The 22,445-nt window shown below is 29.4% G+C and overlaps 1 protein-coding gene across 1 annotated transcript in view; it reads left to right on the forward strand.

Annotated features, from left to right (window-relative positions):
• The first annotated feature begins 1,386 nt into the window (after positions 1 to 1,386).
• Gycbeta100B (guanylate cyclase soluble subunit beta-1-like) overlaps positions 1,387 to 22,445 on the forward strand; it is a 54,624-nt gene continuing 33,565 nt past the window's right edge. Inside the window, exons 1-6 of the mRNA XM_088237700.1 lie at positions 1,387 to 1,485; positions 8,257 to 8,330; positions 8,702 to 8,802; positions 9,176 to 9,294; positions 11,014 to 11,166; positions 13,576 to 13,729. Coding sequence (XP_088093826.1) covers positions 1,387 to 1,485; positions 8,257 to 8,330; positions 8,702 to 8,802; positions 9,176 to 9,294; positions 11,014 to 11,166; positions 13,576 to 13,729 — 700 coding nt within the window. The remainder of the gene's footprint in view (positions 1,486 to 8,256; positions 8,331 to 8,701; positions 8,803 to 9,175; positions 9,295 to 11,013; positions 11,167 to 13,575; positions 13,730 to 22,445) is intronic.

A 22,445-nucleotide genomic window follows, 5' to 3' on the forward strand; every position in this document is an offset into this window, starting at 1 on the left:
TATACATACATATGCAGCGAGTATAACACTTGCGATAATTATTGAGCCTTATAAGAAGAACAACTTAATTGAAGAAAATAATAATTATAAAAATAAAAAATAAAAAAACTCAAAAACTAAAATAAAATAAAGTGTTTATAATAATTAACCAAATATCAAACTCACATACACATGTACATGTACATATCCATACACAATGTAACTGCACAGGTAGGTATTTCGGTTAAATAAGATATTATATAAGAGAATATTAAAAAACATATTTAAAAAAAAAAAAAAATAAAAAAAAAATAGTGAAACATAAATTGATTTTCAATTACTTTTCTAAAATTGTTGCATGTTATATTATTAATATCAACATGGTTAAATTTATTGTTATACAGATTGCAAGTTCTACATATATAAGAATTTTGGCAAGCATTAGTTTTATATTTGTTTTACCACACATCTGCCTGAGAGATCGCATTTTGACCGCATTCAGCCTCTTACCCTTTGTTTTTCTAATTCCATACTTCCCTCTCGTGCGTAAAGGTCGGCACCAGGTCTATTTCGAATTTATTTTCGAACTGATAATTTTGCCTCCCGTTAAACGGTACTTAATTGTATCTTTATATTTAACAGTGTTAACTTTATGTCAAATAAAAGACCCTAAACCTTATTTAGTGGATAAAACTTACCTGACTATTATTTCACCTATTCCGCAACTTTTCACGAGTTGGATATTGATATTAAAAGAGTGTTGAATTAATTGTAAACTATTATAATTAATAAATAAATTTACGTAATAACGTGTTTATTATTCACGGTTTGAGGAAAAAGCCATTAACGTGTACAATTTTATCAAAGCTTCCAAAATCCTCGTTTTTCACACTGGACCGGAAGTAAAAATTGCCCACGAGGTATGTTTATGTTTCCTGTAACGTGCCACATTTATCGGTTATGGAACCGGAAATGGTGTGAATTCCGGATCCACAGGATAGGCCCACCCTTCGTTTTAAACACCTATCCCGGTAGAACGCAAAAAGCCGTTTGATTGGCAAAAGCATAAAAGGAGATGAAATTATTCTTAAGTAAAATGACAAAAAAAGGGTAAATTTATGAAATAAAAGTTTACGTGTGTAAAAGAGTTGGTGTTAAAATGGAATGAAAGTTGACATCTTTGAAAATGACAAAATATCAAGTACCCCGAGATAAATATATAAAACATTCATTCAAGAGAGAGGTGTAATATAATAAGATGACTTAGCAAGACCCATATAATTTTAATAAGTTGAAAAGAGGCAATGATAAACCAGCGATCATTTCCTAACCTCTATACACCTAAGGTTAACCTAAGGTAACTTCAGGTTTACCACACAGCGACTTGAGAGAGTATATTCACACAGAATGTTAAAGGATAAACTAGGGACCCCTCTTGAACCACATCACAAACAGCTTCCAGACTCCTGTATATCCTCTCAAGTCAAATTGCATATCCTAGTTCTGGTATGAACTGCAAACGAATAGTCAGGAACGGACGTTTAAAACGTCGACAACCTGATGTCTTGTAGAATTATTAAGCGTTTTTAAGGCTTTCAAAGGGCGTCTGCCAAATATGACGCAGCCAGCCTTATTGCCTCTGCTTGATGTTAATTGTCACCGGAAATTGATTTAAAATTGTTTTTTTAATTCTTTTCTAACTTTTTGTCGGCCTCGTGTTTGCCGACAATGCAAGAGATCTCAGATTCGATTCCCCACGTAGATGACATGAAATATTTACTCAAAAAAGCGTTTTCACACTAAAATATTCCATAGTCCTTGGACTGGCACCTAAAGCGTAAGAATGATCACCTCATATTGGGTAAGTGCCCTATGCCCTACTGGGTGTAGAAAGAAGTATTATAATGACGATTATTTTTTTTAATTATGACCTATAAATGTTTTCATAATAATTATTAAATAATTTTAGTTTCATTTATTTAGCACTTTTATATACGTATACAATTTATAAACATATACGGGCGGGCATATTGCCTGCACAATCCGTTCAGTTTGAGAAAATAAGAAGTACATGGACTCTTGGTAACAATGCAGAATCTTTTAATTTTATACAAAATTCGAAAATTAAATATCTACACTTTACTTTGAAGAGAGAAAAGGTAATGGGAAGGAAATAAAAAGTAAAAAATAACAACTTAAACATTCAGATATAAATATTTCAATCTTAAAATAAGAAGGTAAGATTACTCCACAATTGAGCAGCTACTCTTGTGGAAAAGGAGGCAAATAATTAGAGCAATGAATGGGTATCAAATTCATTGTTTTCAAAAAAAACTGTGCATCTCTTTCTGATCCAGATAAACTTAATTTGTGAAAGCAAGGCTTCCCTTTCGCACTTATTGCGTATGATATAGGTCAAAGAAACTTTTACGGCTTCATAAAATTATTTGAACCAAGCAAGAGAAGCAATTTTGTTATAAGAGAAATACTTTAAAAGAGACTATATTCAAGTCTCTAGATTGTCAGTACCTTTCACCACAACAGGCCAGAAGTTCCAATTGCAGTGGTGAATAACAGCTTAGAAAACCCAGGCTTCAGAAAAATTTAATTTATAATTTTCGTGTTCTCACCGGGAATCGAACCCGGAGCCTTCCGTGCGTAAGTCAAGCGTCTTAGTCACTACACCACCTTTGAGATATTAAAAACTTTTTTAAAAGTTATTTGTCGGCCTCATGGTGTAGTGGTCAGCGCGTTACCCGTTCCATGCAAGAGCTCTCGGGTTCAATTCTCGACATGATTGACATGAAATATTTAGTTAAAAATGTGTTTTTTACATTACAATATTTCATAGTCCCTGGATTGGCATTTGAAGTGTAAAGGCTTATCATTTTACTTTCATGATACAAAAACGATCAAGATACGCTGCGATTGGTGTACCAATTTGATGCCCTATGCACTATTAGGTGCGAAAAAGGAATAATGATGATTTTATTACACCGCGTTTTGTTCACCCTTTTGTTATTGTGAGTTCCTTGTTTTAGCGGATAAAAAATACAGTTCTGAGTGTTAACGAAATTATAAGTTAATCCTAGTGTATTTCCGGTAGTTGGCGCGCACGTTTACCACTCTTGAGGTCCTGGGTTCAATTCTAGCAAGGTTGTCGGGAAATATTGTTTTTAAAGTTGGATGGACCTGAAGCGTAAGACTGATCACCTGACCTTCCATAAAACCAAAATGATCTAGATACGCTGCAGTTGGGGTGCCCATGCAGTACCCTGTGCATTACTAGTTACGGATGGGAAAATAATAATAATTTCATGAATTACTACAATATTATTTTTTTTTGGCCATTTTTTTGTCTTAAATAACCTTCTAAGAAAATGTGAAATAAGCTACGATAGAGCTGGAATCGAACCTTGGACCCTGATCCAGAATCTACAACACTATCTACATTACTACACCCGGTATTCATTATTAAAGATTAATAAAAAAAAATAAAAATGCGAAATCGAGAGAAAACATTTTTGAGAAGAATATATGAAAGTCTAGGCATTTACAAGGTTTATGACCTTAGGCTTATGGCTTAGTTAACACTCTTTACACACCGTGTAACATTTTCTATTTAGCCTGTGTTTAAACATCAATTTCGATCATTTTCTCAACTCTTCCATATGATGGCTTTTGTAAAGTATTTATAGTCAAAAAATCTAATTTATTGAATAAATGGAAAATCAGTACATTTTCATAATGTTTTTTATAACACGTTTAATGATTATGTTTGTTAAAAACCTCAACGGAATGGATGTACTATTTTTTTTATTTTTTTTTTATAAAACTTATGTCGTTTTTCTAAGAAAAATTAAATATTTTTTATTTCTTTTAAAAACGCGTATTTTTTTTTCCATACATATATTATTTACATAGAAATATAATTACGAAAATACACTTTGGAAAAATACATCTTAAAATTAAGCTATAACATGAATTGGAAAAAATGACCACAAAGACTACAGCGTCTGAGCGTGAGCCATTCCTTTTTTAATTATTGAAACGTTTATAGCACATATATGTATATGGTATGAAATGACCATGAAAAGAAAAGAAAAGAAAAATAAAAGTTAGTATTGAATGACGTGTATATTTATTTAACGTTAGTAGTGCGATGCATATCTTAAATACACCATGATTTGGTCTGACACACGTTTTGTATTTTCCGAATTATGTTTCCAATATTCATGTGTTCATTGTACTATACGACATTTCTTAGGCATCCAGATGTTTACTAAATGAGATGGATGTGTTCTCATCATCACTATGGCAACATCATCTGCATGGTATGTGATGTTAATGACCTTATCTATCTTATTGGATTCACTACTTTTTTTTATTCCAAAAAGCATTTTAATGTACATTTATTCTAATTGCGTAAGAAAAGGTTTTAGGCGTATATATTGTTGTTGTATTTTTAGTTATAAAGGTGCTAAATTTGATTGTTTCTTTGTTGTTCTCAGTATGTGTTATTTTCTAAATGCCAATATTTTTTTTATTTTTTATATATTTACAATTTTAAAAAACCCGTTAAGGTTATATTAGAAATTTTATATTGTCCAGTCATTTTATGTCTCGTCTAGTCTAGTTAGTTCAGTCATCATGTGCTTTTTCAGATTGATTTTAAATTTGTCTCCAGTAAAAGTTTTCAAGTAGTAAGGTTAGTCGTTGTAGTGTTTAAGTCCATTATGTAGTATTTTTGACTGTCCTGTGTTTGTCTTTGCTTTTTCAATATGATAGTGTTGTTGTTGTCTGGTGTTATATTTGTGTATGTCAGCATTTTTGACTAATATTATGTCGTTGTCTTGGATGTTTCCTAATGTGATTTTGTGCACGATTTTTAAGTTCTCATTTTTAGTCAAGTAGTTTATGTCAAACTGGTGTGTTTTTTTGTACAGTTCAGTCGTAGAAGTCAGGTAGGGTAGGTTGTATGTTAGTTTAAGAATTTTATTTTGTTGTCTTTGTATTCTTGTTATGTCTGTCTTGTTACCAGTTTCCCAGAAGGCGATCATGTAACTCAATTTACTTTTGACATAGGCTTTGTACATCATATTTTTTTCCTTTCTTGGTATAAAATCTTTAATTTTGTAGAAGAGGCTATGTAGTGATGCCATTACTTTAGTGAGTCCGTCTATGTGTTTTGTTCATTTTAATTGTCTGTCCATTGTGAGTCCTAGGTAAGTCACATGTTTTAGTTCTTTAAGAGTTTTGTTGTTTATTTTTATGTTCATGTTATGGTTCTTCTTTTGTGTTTCGAAATGTATTATATTGCATTTCTTGGCATTTAGTGTTTAGAAGTTTTTGTTTGTCCATTTATGTCCCGAATTGAGTTGTTGTAACTCTTGGGAATGTAATCCAACTTATTATACTTGTAAAATACTTTGTGTTATATGATTTATAAATAAAAATTAAAAAATTTAAAAAAATTTAAACGTTTGTGTATATTTAAATTGTTGTACAAAATACTTATTTTTACAACAAGATATTATTATTACTAACTATTTTTATTGAATAGTAAGATAATTTTCTTTTACATTCGTTTTTTTTAAACTTAGATTTGGAGCGGTACTTTTGCTTAACAATTTTCGAATCACCTAGTTTCCATTTTCTTTACCGCGTAGTGCGCATGTAAGGTTTAGTCTGCGCCTGACCGCGAGAGGGTACGCAACCTGCGGAGCTTGATTTTCTGAATTTGATTCGTATGATGTTTATTTTCTTTTAAACGTGTCTAATTCAAAGTAACAATATTATACAACAATTTTCAGTTATTTTTTTTACACAAACAGAAATCGTAATTTAAAACACAGTTTTATTCATTTTGTGGACATACCGACTTAAAATATTTGTATTGTTTTTTTTTCATTTCCAGATATTAAGTGTTTGGGGAATCATACGAAAATGGTAAGTACATATATGTTTTACTTGTGTTTTTTTTTTTATAAATATGAAAACAGTATTTTGAAAGATTGATGGTGGGTTTATTTAAAAATGTTTTCCTCCTACATAGCAATATATTTCAAAGTGTATAATGTTTAATTTGTTTTTTCAAAAACATAAAAAACAATGGACGAGAAAAACAACAATTATTTAAAAAGTGAAGCTTAAAATATTACTTTTAATTTTTAAATTGACGTTCAATTTATTTACTTTTAACAGTACCTACGTCTTTTTTATTGTACACATGATTAAATCACACAAAGATGTAAATTAATAAGATTGTATATGCAAAACCGTTTTTTTAACGTATTTCAAAATTATTTTTTTGTATTCTTTTTTTATGGTCTTCGTTTTCATTTTCATTTTAATTTATCTATCTTAATTCATTTTTTTAATTTGTGTTTTTTTATAAATTGTTCTTTAAATTGACTTTCATTATAAGTGAATTTTATTTCATTAATAAGATACGAGTATATGTATAAAAAAACAAAATGTAATGCAACCTTTAAAATGTATTTTGAGGGGAAGCTTAAATTGAATATGTTTGATTTGTGCCTGAATTAAATATAGTTTATCTATTGATGTGTGATCGGATACATTTGCATTGTGTCCTTTTTGGATTTTTCGATTAAATCAAACCAATATAGTAATTTAATTATGTAGACTGTTTTGGGCATATTATTATATTTTTACTAAGAGTCAAACTCTTAAAAACTCAACGGTACATGAATATTAAAAATAAAAAAATATTGCACCTACTGAACAATACTATTATGTGTTAAATGAAGCGAAGTTAGATTAGGTTAGTTGTATTACATGAAAGTTTAACTTATCAATTAATAACAACACGAACGTGTTACCATTTTTAAAAAATGTACGCCATACGCTTTCTGTAAAACAGCCATACGCTTTCTCTAAAATATTAAATTAAAGAAGCTAATTTTCGTAGTGGCAAAACATCACTAGCTTAATTTTTAATTGGCAGGTTTTAACAATATGGTCAATTAACCTTTTTACAATACAGATCCATTAAGGATTTGGCTAGATATATATTGTTGGTATACTGGCAAAAATCGTTAACTCAAAAATATGCGGATTTGACTTAATGATGCAGTTTTGTAAATTTTTTAACGTTCTACAAACTAGCAAAATACACTAAGTCATATTCAATATCATAAATCTGTAGTTTTAAAAATAAATTTAAGGTTAAGTTGTATACCTGGTATTTAATTCAGGATTTAATCTTTTAATAACTTATTATTTTCTTAATATAAAATTAAAAAACGGATAAATTAAAAACACACTCTTAAATGAGCACTTAAAATATTATTTTATTAAAATAAGATATAAAACAGTAAAATTGGAACAAAACTTAAATACTTGATTTCTCAAAACAGGGATTTGAGAGTTAAAGCTTTTTGCCAGTATACCACGATATATATTTTGGTTAAAATAATAACCCAGCTGCAAGATAAACAATTTTTTCTTATACATAAGCTAGTATTTAATTATAATTTTCGAAACAGAAATACTTTATTTTGTACGTATTTCATAATTAATACAAGAATTCATGGAATATTTGATTAAGTATGGAGTTTGGAATAAAACAGAAAGAAAATCTTAGATGGAAAAGAAATGTTAACATAAAAAAATGTATGGGATCTGCACATTCAATTCTAACCTATATTTAGATGTGCCTGTAATTGAATCAATGAAAGTTTTTATTTATTTATTATTTATTTATTATTTTTGCACCACAACAGGCCAGGAGGCCCAATTACAGTGGTGAATTACATCACAGAACACCCAGGCTTGAGAAAAATCACATTTAATTTTTGTGTTCTCACCGGGAATCGAACCCGGAACCTTCCGTCTGTGAGTCAAGCGTCTTGACCACTACACCACGGAGGCCGCCAAAAGTTAAAATACATTCCCATTGAATGATTTCCTCATGAAAATATATGGTTAAAGGACTACTGTGAATTGAATGTTAAGTGAAATATATGTGCATAACATAGAAATCTTTCAACACTTAACGTTAAATTGAAAGTTACGTTATTATATGGCACAATATGTTTTTGGGTTTTTTTTACATTTAATATAAAGATAAAACTTTATGTTATAAAATTGCATCATTAACTCCAAACCATTGAAATCGTGAAATGAGAACCCTCTTACATTTATCAATAATGCAATTCTTTTGTCCGTTAAAATATAAATGTAGTATAACATTTTGTATTCTTGTATTTTGATAATTTGATAAAGAAGATAATTTTAATGTTTTTTTTTCAGTATGGTTTTGTAAATTACGCTTTGGAGCTTTTGGTGGTAAAGACATTTGGTGAAGAAACTTGGGAGGCTGTAAAGTACGTAAATGACATATTTTTACTTATTTCGTACTTGTGATATTTAAAAGTCTTTTTGATTGTAACATTCAGAATTTGTTATTTGTCACACACTTTTATTTATGCCATTAATGCATTTCATGAAATAATGCTTTTAATTAAAAACTCGTGACAAAAATATAATAAAGACGTAATGCTGTGAGGTTTAAATTTAAAAAACGATGCATTTATCAATAAAATAAACATATTGGATGGAACAATTGAATGACGGAGAATCAATGGAATTAAATATTAGATTATTATTATTATTGATTATTAAAATTAATTATTAAAACTCACGCGGAGATAATAATTGTTTGCATAACAACATGATTGATTTATAATTTTTGCAGGAAAAAAGCTGACGTTCAAATCGGGGGTCAATTTCTGGTCCGGCAAATATACGAAGATGAAATTACCTATAATCTCATATTTGCAGCAGTAGAACTTCTCAGTAAGTAGATCAGACACATTATTTACCTAAATAATAAGTCATAAGCTCTTTAAATGCCTAAAACTCGTACAATGTTTTCTGTCTCTGTTGTAATACGATAAATCAGATTTTATAAACTTTTTTTTTTCATATCAACCATAAGCTATGGTTTTACAACTCTTGATTCTCATAATTTATTCAGAGCTCTTGATTTCATAAAGTTAGGAATAAGCTTTTTTTATATGAATAAACAAAAATAAATAAATAAAAAAATGAAAATATACTTTATATTTATCTTATTAACCAAAAACATCTTGTATTTTCCTTTCTCGTATTTAAATGTTAATTTTCTGTACTTATTCTTCCAATCTAATATAATAAATATATTTTGCAGACATTCCAGCTGATACTATACTGGAGCTATTCGGAAAAACGTTTTTTGAGTTTTGTCAAGATTCGGGATACGACAAAATCCTTCAAGTTCTAGGAGCCACTCCTCGGGATTTTTTGCAGGTTTGCCTTATTCAAATGAAATCATTTAAAATATGTTAAGTTGCTACATTTAACTCAGCGCAAAATGAAAATTCAAAATTTCAAAGGACTAACGCGCTCTTTAGAATAAAATCATGTCAGCCATTGTTTTAGTAAAATTAGTAATTACAAATCAAACATTCTTATTTTTACAATAATTTTATTACAATTTAGTATAAAAATCACAGTAGCAAATTCACATTATTATATAAATCACATTTAATTTATTTTTATATCATATTAGTATGGAAATAACTTGAATCGTATTGGATATGTTTCAGTATCTAAAAAAAATATTTTGTTTGATTTATTTTAATTCACTTTGTTAAAAAGTTCAGACAACTAATTCGGTTTAACGATACTAGGCCTACTTTAAGGGATAGTTATTTTCTGCCCTTAAATAGATTTTTGTCTTATTTATGTTCAAAGCATTAACTTTATGGTCCAACAGTTAAAATAATGTCAATAAATATTAGTATATTACCACTTACCGACTTTTTTATGTCTACCGGATTTGAGACGTACCCGTTTATTTATCAGGACACTCACTACATCAATGTGAATACTAAAATACATTCAACAAATACATACAATACATTCACCTTAACCATCACAGTTGTATACATTACGATAAAATACATAAATTACAAGCAGAGTAAATTGGAATGCAAACACCACCATGTCCGAACATGCACTTAAATTATGATATGAATATTTAGGGGTATGTCTCAGAATGTGTGAGAGGGAGTTAGAAAATGGAGGGGCTAGGAGGTTTAAGGTTACATGATTGGATAATTTTTAAATCATTAAGCTTTGAAAAATTGTTTTCCTCAAAATAAATAATCAAATATCTGTTCAATATATCCCACTTTTTAATTTTTTATTTCAAAGTATTTTTTTGAATTTACGACTTGCATTTAAATACAAATAATTGTATAATTAATAAAAATACATCAATATCATTATTGTAAATATTTTAATAATTATTCTAACATCAATATTTTGAAATAAAGATTTTTTATTATTTACAAACGCGTTTTGTTTTTTGTCCCGACTAGCTGAGAGTTCCTAGTGTTTAGTCAGAACCTTTTTGTTACATGCGTTTTTTTTATTGGATGATTTTAAGATACGGATATGTGTAGATTTAATTATTATAAAAATGTAACAAAATCAGCAACTACAAAATATGTATTAAAAATATTGAAGATAGCGATATAAGCAAAACAGTAATTTTTTGTCTAAGAACAAACAATTCATGAAATGTAAAAAAATCTACAAGTTATATACCTGCTTATTTTTTTATTTATATATGTTAACTCTTAAACGTCTTTGTGTCAGGGTCTAACATGTTTAAAAACATGAGGCCCAGTATTGCGTGTCTCTGAACAAAAGCTAGTTCTTATTTGTCGTTCGCTGAAATTAATTCAGTGGGCAGGACAATTAGCAAGGCAAAATAATGGCAGGTGGACATTAAAAATAATAAAGTTGAGAACATGGGCAAACAAAAGAAGTGTTAAAAGGCCATGTAACAGATGGGTCAATGACATTGCTTTGATAGCCAGTAAAACATATTTGATTAAAGCGGGTGATATGAAGGAATGGATACGTTTGGAAAAGGCCTTTATCCAGCAGCGCAGAGAATAAGGCTGAAGAAGAAGAAGAAAATAAATGCTCTAATTTTTTGTGTTTATTGTTTGGCAGAATCTAGATGCACTGCATGATCACTTGGGGACCTTGTATCCTGGTATGAGAGCGCCATCATTCCGCTGCACAGAAATACCTGGAGGAGACCTGATACTTCATTACTACTCTGATAGACCCGGTCTAGAGCATATTGTCATCGGCATCGTCAAGGTACTTTTTCATTAATAAAATTAAGAAAAGACGTTTTTGAAATTGTTTTGAATTTTACCCTAAATAATGATAAAAAAGGTCGAAAAAATTGTTCATTGTTCAAAACATCAACGCAATAATACAATAAATATAATTTATAAAAACATTTAAAAACAGAAAAAATACTTCAAAACTTATTTATACAATAATGTCTATCGTTTACTTTATCTTTTTTTCTTCTATCATCATATTTTTAAAAAAGAGATTACAATAATTCCTTGTGCACTGTGCAGGCGTTTGTATAATTCTCAGCACTACTCTCAGTCCAGGGCTAATATTCTGAACGGGATCGCGGGCGAAGAGATTGCTCTGTTACCGTGTATTTAGTACGTAAATACGCGTTAAAAATGCGTTTCTACGCGCGTTTTTGCGTTCAAAATACAACTTTAGATGGATAAAAAATATAGTTATGTGCATAAAATATAACCATAATTCTTAACGAGTGGTTTCGACTCAATGGCTGCTTTTAAGCAAAAACTCTGATATAAAAAAAACGAGTGGAGATAAGTGTTTGCCTACCATTCTTGGGGTCCTGGATTCGATACCTGGCAGTTTTTTTTAACAACAATATTAATTGTCAATGGAGTGGTACCCAAAGTGCAAGACTGATCACCTTACCTTTATGAAAAGGTATGGTAAGGGTTTTATTTGATGCTATTTCCTATGCAATTCTTTGAATATATCCATATTCTAATGTGTTAGGGTGTTTTATAATGTTACGATGTAACTAAATCGGGGTATTATTTTTACTGGGGTAGTAGTGGTCATTCACTGGTGATTCTGCTATTTTTTAGAGTAATATTAATTATAATTGTAATACTCGTATTTCAATAAAAAAGTCAAAGTATTTAGAAAAATTAATGTGTTTTTCATTGTTTTTTTAATATTTTGTACGCTTAAATAATGAAATTTATACCTTTAATGTAGATTTCACTACAAGCTGAACCATTAACAGTCATTTATTGGTGCTTTGACCCTACTATTGCAAATTCAATTTCTTTATCCTATATATTTACTTTAATAATAAACAAACTAAACTCGAAAATGTCCCTTAAACGATAAAACTGGTTACCGTTTTTTACAAATTTGTGAATTTTAGAATCAAATATCAATAACAAATTATGTATTTAAAAAACCGTTAAAAAATGTCTACAAATTCTACGATTTTGTATATATAATACTTCTGTTATAGTTTTTTTAAAAAATATGTCAAGAATAAAGCAATTAGAATTTATCAAAAGTAATGTTAAAATGAGTCACGTTTTTACAACTTTAATATTATATTGACTCAGGTACTTTTTGTAATTGTTAATAATGCGAATTGAAATTTCACACTAAAAGAATTTTGATGTATTTTTTTTAAAACGTATTACATTTAATTTTTTCGTAGTCGGTTACGTTTGTTATATATATTTAAAACTTTAAGTTTAAAAAATAAGTACTTCGGCACATTTATTGCTAAGAGCAATATCATCCAATCAACCAAAAAACGGACTGGTCAAAAGAAGAGATTGGTCAAAATTTCGTACTGAAAACCATAAATATATATCAAAAGATATAAACGAGACTACTTGTAAACCCGGCAAAATCTAAAAAAAGTGATATATTAATTAAAACTCATTCAGAATACAATTTTTTATAATAATAGTAACATTTTCAGTTAAAAATATGGCTTTTTTTGTAAGAACTTGACTTTTAAATTATCGGGTTTGTTGCAAACATGGCAACCTCTACTTGAGAATTGGAAAGTCGGAATGTATAAAATTATTTTTTTTATTTTACTGCTGTTTCTTGGCATAATCATGCTTATGTCATCATTGCTTACGTATAAAATATTTACTGATTGTAAAAAATTTTGAAGTTTAAAAAAAAAGTTGAAGTTAAGTATTGTATCAGTTTTTTTGTGATTTGCTCAAAGTAAAAAAATATGGATTTTGCCGGATTTGCAAATAGTACCCTCCTCACATATGATAAAATATATTTTTTTATATAAACCTTATATAATAATAATAACAGCTCTTTTTTAATTGGGAGTGCATTATGTCATACGTATTTTAATGATTAGGAATGTGGGATCAGATAATGACTTTGGAAGGAGAGAAAAGGAGGAACCAAGAAAAGAAAGGGGGATAAAAAAATATATTTAAGAAAAAAAGCACTAAAAACTCTAGAAGTTCAGGATTCTGGGGATATATAATAATGTTACAGGCGTTTCTTGGAGGGGGCTAGAGAAGGTTTATCAACATTATCATCTTTATCTTTGCTGTGTAGGAATCATAATTGCAACGTATGTTTATTTATTGGTCTTTATTATTTGGCATTTAAAGTATAAAAATAACAAAAAATTAATTCAAAACTCTTTGTTTCCAGACGGTCGCAAGCAAACTTCACGACACTGAAGTGGAAATAAAAATTCTTAAAACCAAAGAGGAGTGTGATCACGTTCAATTTCTTATTACGGAAATTTCGGCCCCAGAACGAGTAGCTGCACCGGAAATAGAAGAAATCGGAACACTTTCCTTGGGTAAAAATTTATTCAAATTCTATATTTTGTTTTACTATATATTTATCCATGTTTATTTCTATGTCGGTAGTCAGATGGCAGAAGGAACCATCTGTCATTTTAAAAATGAAGGGAAAGCTGAAATAAGACACATTTTTAAGACTTTTATCCAAAAATTGAACAATTTTTGGATAACAATATTTGAGTTTGTCTAAATGTTTGTCGACAAAAGACTGGATTTCACCCCCTCGGGAGTCATTAAGATTAACAAATTACAACAGGGATGTATTTGAAATAATTCAGTCAAATGAATCTCTTCACAACAATAAAGGCTTTTTAAGTTCACTGAAATCAACAGATGGATGAATTTAAGAAATGTGGATGTTCAAACATAGGCAAAATGTTAAATGTTCAAACATAGACAAAATGGTGAATTTTACACAGTGTGTAAAGTGGCCACTCAAACCAGCCAATGACAGGTCATAAGCCCTGTAAATGCTTGGACTTCCATATTACCTATTTTAAGGTATTCTCCATCCCTGTTATAATTTGATAATTTTTTTTTTTCAATAATTAATTACGATTTTAAATGATATTTTTTTTTTTAAATTTCCATGTGTCTTTACTGAAATATTTATTAAAATTCTTGACAACTAAAAAACCAAAAAAATTGTCCGTAGTAGTCAAATGGTAAGCAGATGATCCTTTCTGTTATCTGACTACCGATGTACAGTGCATTCAAATTTTTAAATTAATGTATAGATTTATTTATTTTTTATTTTTTTATTAACGGACGTTGTCCGTGTATACAGTTTATAGGTTTAAAATATAAGAATAAAAGAATAGTTAAAAACAATTTGAAAAAGAAAAGAAGCATTGAAAAGCATAAGAGACACCAAGACAAGATCTGGACTATTTATTTAGTGCTCGTTCAAATCGTTGTAAACTTAAACAAAAAAGTCCAGATCTTGTCTTGAAATAATAATACGACAAATACGGTTCATTGGAGAATTAAGGCCATAGGTTGTTTTATGCTGATCGATGAACAGTACTTCATTGTTTCTCAACCTACGAGTCAGAATATTGAATTTCACTTATTATCATCTTATTACCATAATCTGCAAAAAGTTGGATTTTACACTATTTTAGAGATTTACCGATGTCATTTATCTATATGATAAACAATATGGGCCCTAGCACTGAGCCTTGGGGTACTCCTAAATTATTTTCTATCGGAATTGAAATAATATTTTTAACTTTCGTTATTTGATATCTGTTATTTAAGTGGCTTTGAAACTTATTTAAGGCATTTCCTCTTATTCCAATTAATTTTAATTTTTCTAATACGTGAATTGGTTTATTTTGTTTTTTTAAGCTATGCCCGTGTTTTGTCATAATTCTTAATAACGGATATAAGTGCATTGTGAAACTCAGGCACTTGTATTTAGATCAGTTTTAAACCCAAGCAATTTACAAAGATGTTCACTCACTTTGGATTTTTATTATTAGTTAACGACTCGGTAATCATAAAAAGTAAATGTTAAGTAATATCGTCATAAAAAATATAATTAAAAATAAATTAAAAACAAATAATTTCTTTGATATATATTAACATAAGTTGTGTTTGTTTTTTTTTCCAAATAAATATAGCAAGAGGAGATAACAAAAAAAAATCAAAATATATTATTATTTTTGAACACCATATACGAGTACACAGGTACACATTTTATATAAATATAAAGCCGGGCATATTGTATTTAAATTTGTTACAACAGAGAAGGAGTTTTTTTGAGAAGGGAATATGGCAGTCTAGGCATTAACAGGAATTATGATTTGTCATTAGCTAGTTCAAGTGGCCACTTTACATTCTGAGTAACATTCACTTTCCCTTCCCTTCTCAAAAATGATTTCCTCCTTTCTTGCAACAAATTAAGATCTAAAAAACTCTATAAAGAGGAAATACAGCCTGTCTGCAAACATTGGACTAAATCAAAATATTGTTGATTTAACCCACTGATATGGTACTAATGATGAATTCAGGCGAGAGTGTAAATCTGAGTAAGGTAAAATTGATAAGATTAAGAAGGGGTCTCTATGATTTTTGGCCATGTAGAACAAATGGATGACTAAAGAATGGTAAAACAAGTATATATGGTAAAAATTAACGGTGACGTGGGACGAAAACGATCAAGAAACAAGCGGCTTGATCAGATTAACGAAAATCTTAAGTTTGGTCATGCCAAAAGCAGGCAGAACCGAAGGGCATGTATGACAAGATGAATAAATGTATGCCAGGATAGACATGTGTGGTGGTCCATTTCCTCGGCGTACCCTTACGGAAAAATGGCGGGATGATAATAGTAGTAGTAACAAAAAAACTGTAAACTAATTTAGCAGTCAGAAAGACCAACGTGATCATGTGCTTTCTTAAAATTTTCACTTTAAACACTTTTTACAATGCGGTAATTAAAATAACTGTCATTATGTTCATCTACCCTTAGCTTTGATTAGCCAACGTTCTAACATCAAACATTTACTGACATTTTAATCTGCTTTAGCTGTCTTCAAAGCGAACACTTAGGGGTGACGTCGAAACTTTATTTATTAAAGCTCCCTTCAATTATTGCTGTACTTGGAAGCTTTTCAGCTCTCTGAAGGCTTCTGGGTGAAGCTTGATTAAGCCTCTAGGCATGCGTTAAATTGACTTGTTGTCTATCGACAGTATTTGTTGTTGTTTGTCTAGAAGTCAGTATTGCGCGTCTAAATTTGATTGACGCCCTGAGGCAATCATTTGAAAATGTATAAGTTTAATTGTCTGTAATGGTTCTGAGAACCGACTTCATTTTATTATTTTGTTAGACGATTTCCAATAAAAAACGAGGAAATATCTAATTTATTTTTCGCCTAAACGTGCATGAGTGTATATGATTAAATAGACTGGGTAGTATTACTTAAGAGCATATTTGGCGGAAGAGCGGATTGATAAATACGTATTTTAATATAGTGTTTCTGTCACCCTATTGCAGATGCCTCCGCAAATACTGTGAAAAAAAGACAAATTCACGTCGGATTGATTATATATGTAATTTAAATTTAAAAAATCAAGGTCTCGTCTTCTCGTTTTGTGCACCCCAAAAATCAACCGATTTAGACTTTTTTTAAAGAAAAAGTATCAGTTATTTTCTATGCCCAAAAGTTTTTTTTTATTTTCATTGTAGTTCAGAAAACGGAAGATAAAATTAGGTGCTTTTGAACGTTTTAGATGGTCCTTAATTTTATAAAACACAGTTTTTGTAAATAATTTGTCAGCCTCGTGGTATAAGGGTCAGCGCGTTTTCCTGCCATGCGAGAGGTCTCCGGTTTGATTCTCGACATGGTTGATATGAAATATTTATTTAAAAGGGTGTTTTCACAACAGAATATTTCATACTCCCTTGACTCCTTGGTGCGAAGTAGACTCGAGAGTGGCTCGATGATTTGGGGGCCACATGAACTGAAATACTCTCTTATGATAGAGAAAATCCAAAAGAAGTTTCTGAGATATCTCTACATGAGAGAGTGCGGGTATTATCCTTGGCTCTACCCGACCGAGTTTCTCCAGGGTATGCTTGGCTACAACAGTTTAGAGACTAGAAGGTGTATTTGACTACACATTTTTATCGATTGTTGCGCGGTATGATCAATAATTCTGAAATTATGATGAGCATTGGTTTGTATGTTCCTGATAATTACCTAAGACAGCGTCAGCATAGATTGTTTCATATTCCGATATTCAGGACCAACCTGCCTATGGCTATGCCTGTTGGAAGGGCCACCGCTATGCTGAAGAACATCGCTCTGGATATTGATATATTCCATGTATCCGAAGGGGTTTTCCAGAGCAGGATTCTTCTACTACTTTGACATGAGTCTCTTTCGTTTATTTTTTTTCTTTTTTATAATACGTACGTATTGAATATATTTTTGTAATGTATATGTTTTATTTAAAATAAATGAATTAAATTGAATTGAATTGAAAAATTGAAAAAATGGCTGGTACCTGAAGCGTTAGACTGATGGTCTTACCTTTACGTAACAAAAATGATCGAGATACGCTGCGACTCGTGTACCAATACAGTGCCCTATGCACCATTAGGTGCGGAAAGGGAATGATAATGATTCTATAAATAAAATAAAACAATAGGAACACGTCATGGTGGATATGTATAATGTGTAAAAAATCATCGCTATAGTCTAGTACCATAATCCAGGGAGAAAATACAGCAATACGTTTATGTGAAAAAAAATTCAGACCTTGAACCCTCTGAACAGACCAAATATAAATAATTTTATCGATAAATGAAAGCCATAAAATAAGTTTTTTAATGACGATGTTGGTGCTTGAGGAATACCTATTATTTGATACTAGAAGAGATTGCTAGTATTTATTTTCCCGTATTGTTTTAGAAGCATGCGTAAGTTAACAAACATGAATAAAGTAGGTTAAAATTCCACAATATAATTTAACGAAACGCAAACTTTGGTGCAATTGAGTACTAGAAAACATTTTGCGGCGAAACGTAAGATTTCGTCTAATTTTACTTTGTAAACTTTTAATTAAATAATGAATAGTGATGCCCAGAACCAACTGAGAAATATAATTCATAACCGATCATTTTATTCTCTTCGTTAAATTATTGAAAACTATATATTTAATTTTAAAACAAAATAGAAAATTACGAAAATAACTAATACAGGTCTTTAGCAATATGAATTTTAGGATTTTTATTCTTACACACACTTATTTATTCTTTTTTATTGTTTTTTTATTTTTACAAAATAAATGTTTAGCTTTAGTCGATTTTTGCAAAATATTTTTGCTTCACTGCCTTCAAATAAAAGTTTCTTTTTGAGTTGTTTGAAAAAATATGTGGATTTTTCTTAATGAGCGTTTACGATTGATGAACTTGTTTATAAGTAAAAAAAGGCAAAAAACAGTTTCAATATTAAATTATTTTTCAGGTTTTTTTCTAACATTTTTAGGACTTTCAACATGAAATGGTTATTAAATATTTTATTGTTTTTATGATAAAAAATACTTTTATTTAAAGTAAAAAGAATGTTGATTGCACAACTTAATTATGACAATAATCGATTTGTAACATTTTAGTGGTAAGATTATCTTGAAATTATTTATACAACTGCCATATTCGGGAGGAATGAATAAAACAGTTTTATTGTGAAATAAATAAAGCCTTGACGAATGTTTTCGACTCCACCATAACTCAGGTAAATATCCTGGAAAAAATATATTGGAAAATAGTCGGCTTTGTCAAATATTGATAATGCGTTTGCTTTTTAACATGTCCCGGGTGCTTATTTGACTTATCCGTTCGGGATATTTCAGAATCCACCTAAAGTGGCTTTAAAAATATAAGACGTGTTGAATAGAGATACCCAACGCATTATCCACCTAAGTAATAACCAAAACTTAGCTCATTATTTTATAAGACGTTTATGGCGTAGCCGAGATATGGCATAAAAACGATAATATTTATTATGATGTATTAACTTATATATATTATTTTTTTTAATAAAACATATAATACAAAAATTACATATTATACTCCCAGGAGTTATAAGAAACTCATTTGGAACCGTACATAAGAAAAAACATTTTTTTGACAATACATAATATCATACGAATTAATACATCTGAAATAAAAGAAAACATTATTATATGAGAAACATAAAACACGATCTTATATAAACTACATTAATAATTATCAATACCAAAAAGATTTAAGGAATATTTTTTTATTGCGACACTTCTGGATTTTTTATTCAGTTTTTCGTGTCTTAGCTCATATGAGTTATCAATTTAAAAATACTTGGTACACTTCCACTTATTTATTTGACCAATTAGCGCTTTCACCTTATAATGGGCATCTTCAGACCGGTCACACCAGTATTAAGTTTAGTCCCATCAGAGTTGGGATGTCTCAAATAATGTACAATTAACTTATGTATGTAAATAAATAAATAGAGGAGAAGGTAGAATTAAATAAACCCTACTTGAAGTTCTGAAATATCTCGAACGAGACCCGTATTTCCAAGTGATACCGAAGGATCCCGAATAGAAAACGCATTGAATATTTAGGAATATGCATTCTGGGTACATTCAGGACGAGTCAGCTGGATCAACGTAAAACATGTGTTTAATACCTATCCACCTGAATTATTTAATTTTTATTTTATTTTATTTTTATTTTTTATTTTTTATTTTTTATTTTTTATTTTTTATTTTTTATTTTTTATTTTTATTTTTATTTTTAATTTTAATTTTTTAATTTTTTATTTTTTAAGGAAAAACAACAGTTATATAAGAATACAAAATGTAAAAAATAATACATACATCCAGTTAAAGTTTTTCACAAATATGAGAGAACATGTTACACAGTAAAGAGAAAAATAATATATTATATAAGACATGAGAAAAAAAAGAGCTCTAAAAAGATGAGGAAATAGAGAGGAGGAGTGAAAGATAGGGATTTTCATAATATAGTTGACCAATTCAAAATTTTGATATTATAATAAAATAAACATAATTAAAGGAACATAAACTTATTAAACTTATTACATGTTTTATTTTAGTGTTTCAAAAAGTTTTTTTTTGAAGTAACAAAATTTTGTATCAAAAATATCTAAATGGGTACAAAGTTAATTAAATTTGGAGCAGCTACGATAAATAAACGAGTTTTAAACATAATTTTTTTGGGCAATAAATTATTAAAAAAATAAACTTGTCGTGTTGACTTTACGGGACAATTGATTATCACTGCAGAATGTTTATCTTTAAACAATGATATGTCATCTTGTATTAATTGAGGAATAGAATTATATCTAAAACGGTTAAGAATTTATTTCATTTTGATTGCAATTGTGTTAATGTATACGGACATAACCGAATATTGTAATTTCGAAAGTAATTAAATGATTCGATTATTAATATCTGTTTTGCGCATCACTTGTTAGAAACCCTAACATTCTAAGAGAGTTGCATTGAATTACGCCAATTAACTTGTTCTTTCATAAATCCATCTGTTTTCCACACTAAAGTAGAACTTTTAAGCCTTCCAAGAGATTACTCGATTTTGAACGACTTACGTAAGATTAATCATTTAGAGATGCAAATAGTCAGTGGAAATACTTAGTTAAGCGACTTAAAGCATCACTTCAAGGAAGTTTACATTATCTATGAGACAATAATATAATTAAGCTGAACATTCTATTGTTGACTTAATCCAAAATAAGGAAAATTCCGTCGAATTTAATTACTTAAGATAGATTAAACCAAGAAGTAAGATAAATTACTGCAGGGTTTTATCTTTAAGAACTAAAATGCTGCATACAACGTTTCGCAGTATGGAAAAATTCGTAAATATATGAAGTTATAATTTTGATACCAAGTATTAACTTAACTTCGTGATTTAGTTTTTCGAATTCATTTATTGACAAAACATGGGCTTTTACTTAGGTCATTGGGAAAATAGAAGCAGAGGTTGGAACAAACAAATCTGCGACTTCCTTTACCAGCTTCCTCAGATGAGTAGATTAGAGATAAACAGTTATTAAAAGTGGGGAATAAACTTTAATCTATGAATTAACAGTATAAATGTGATTGAAATTCAAACAATAACACTTTTCCGCAATTAAAGGTAATGAAACGAATATTTTATTTTATTTATTTTTATTTGGGATTTTCACAGCTATTACATAAACAAAATAATTAGAAAAATCTTAACAATACTAAAGCCAATAGAAAAAATCCACTGTAAATATATTGACACATAATATATAAGAAAAGAAGTTTAGTAATTGTATTTGTGTGACGTTTGTATTCATGTGTATGTGAATGTGTGTATGCGTGAATGAATGAGAGAGAGGATACATGTGCGTGTGGGATTGAATGAGGGAGAGGGTGCGTGTGTATGAGTGCGTAAGTATGAAAATAATATATTTGCTTAAAACTTGTAAATTGTATTGAAAATGGTACAATAAAGAGCTTAGTAAAAAGTTAGAAACTTCTTTGTTAAAATTCAAATGACGAAATGATATAAATTGTTTTTTTTTTTTTTTTTTAAGTATGTTAAATTTCAAAACCGTATTCTGAAAAAAAAAAGGCATTTTATTTTTTTAATTTAACTGATACACATCGAATGAATAATGTGCGACGAGTCCCATACAATACAGTAGGTAACCACAAAATGCAGTAAATACGAAATAATGACAACAATAAAATAAGCTTTGACAATACGCGAACGTTGATTCAAAACGAATATTCGACAACTATCCGGTATCCGGCCAATCTTTACTACTCAGCTAGATACAGAATATTACCTCAATACCCAGCCGGATACTGGATTGTACTTCAATATCCGGCGGATACTTAATAATCGTATATCTTCAAAAAGTTCGTGAAATCAACGCTGCTAAATTGATTGATTAATATCGACGTATTTGAAAAGAAGGAAGTTTCCTTAATAATTCGAAAAACTGGGTTTTTTTCATAAAAACGTTCACCAGTGTTCAGTATACACCCGAGAAAAAAAAACAGCTGCAAATATAAAAATTGTTCAAAAAATTTTTTTTTAATTAAAAATATAATTGGGTGAAAAAAATAAAAAACAAGGGGTGAATAAACAATTGTGAAAAGAAACAATAATGATGTAATAATTAAACTTATAAACCATATTAT

Source organism: Micrasema longulum, unplaced genomic scaffold, assembly GCF_059751315.1.
Source record: "Micrasema longulum isolate JH-2025_06_02 unplaced genomic scaffold, ASM5975131v1 h1tg001769l, whole genome shotgun sequence".
Classification (NCBI taxonomy): domain Eukaryota; kingdom Metazoa; phylum Arthropoda; class Insecta; order Trichoptera; family Brachycentridae; genus Micrasema; species Micrasema longulum.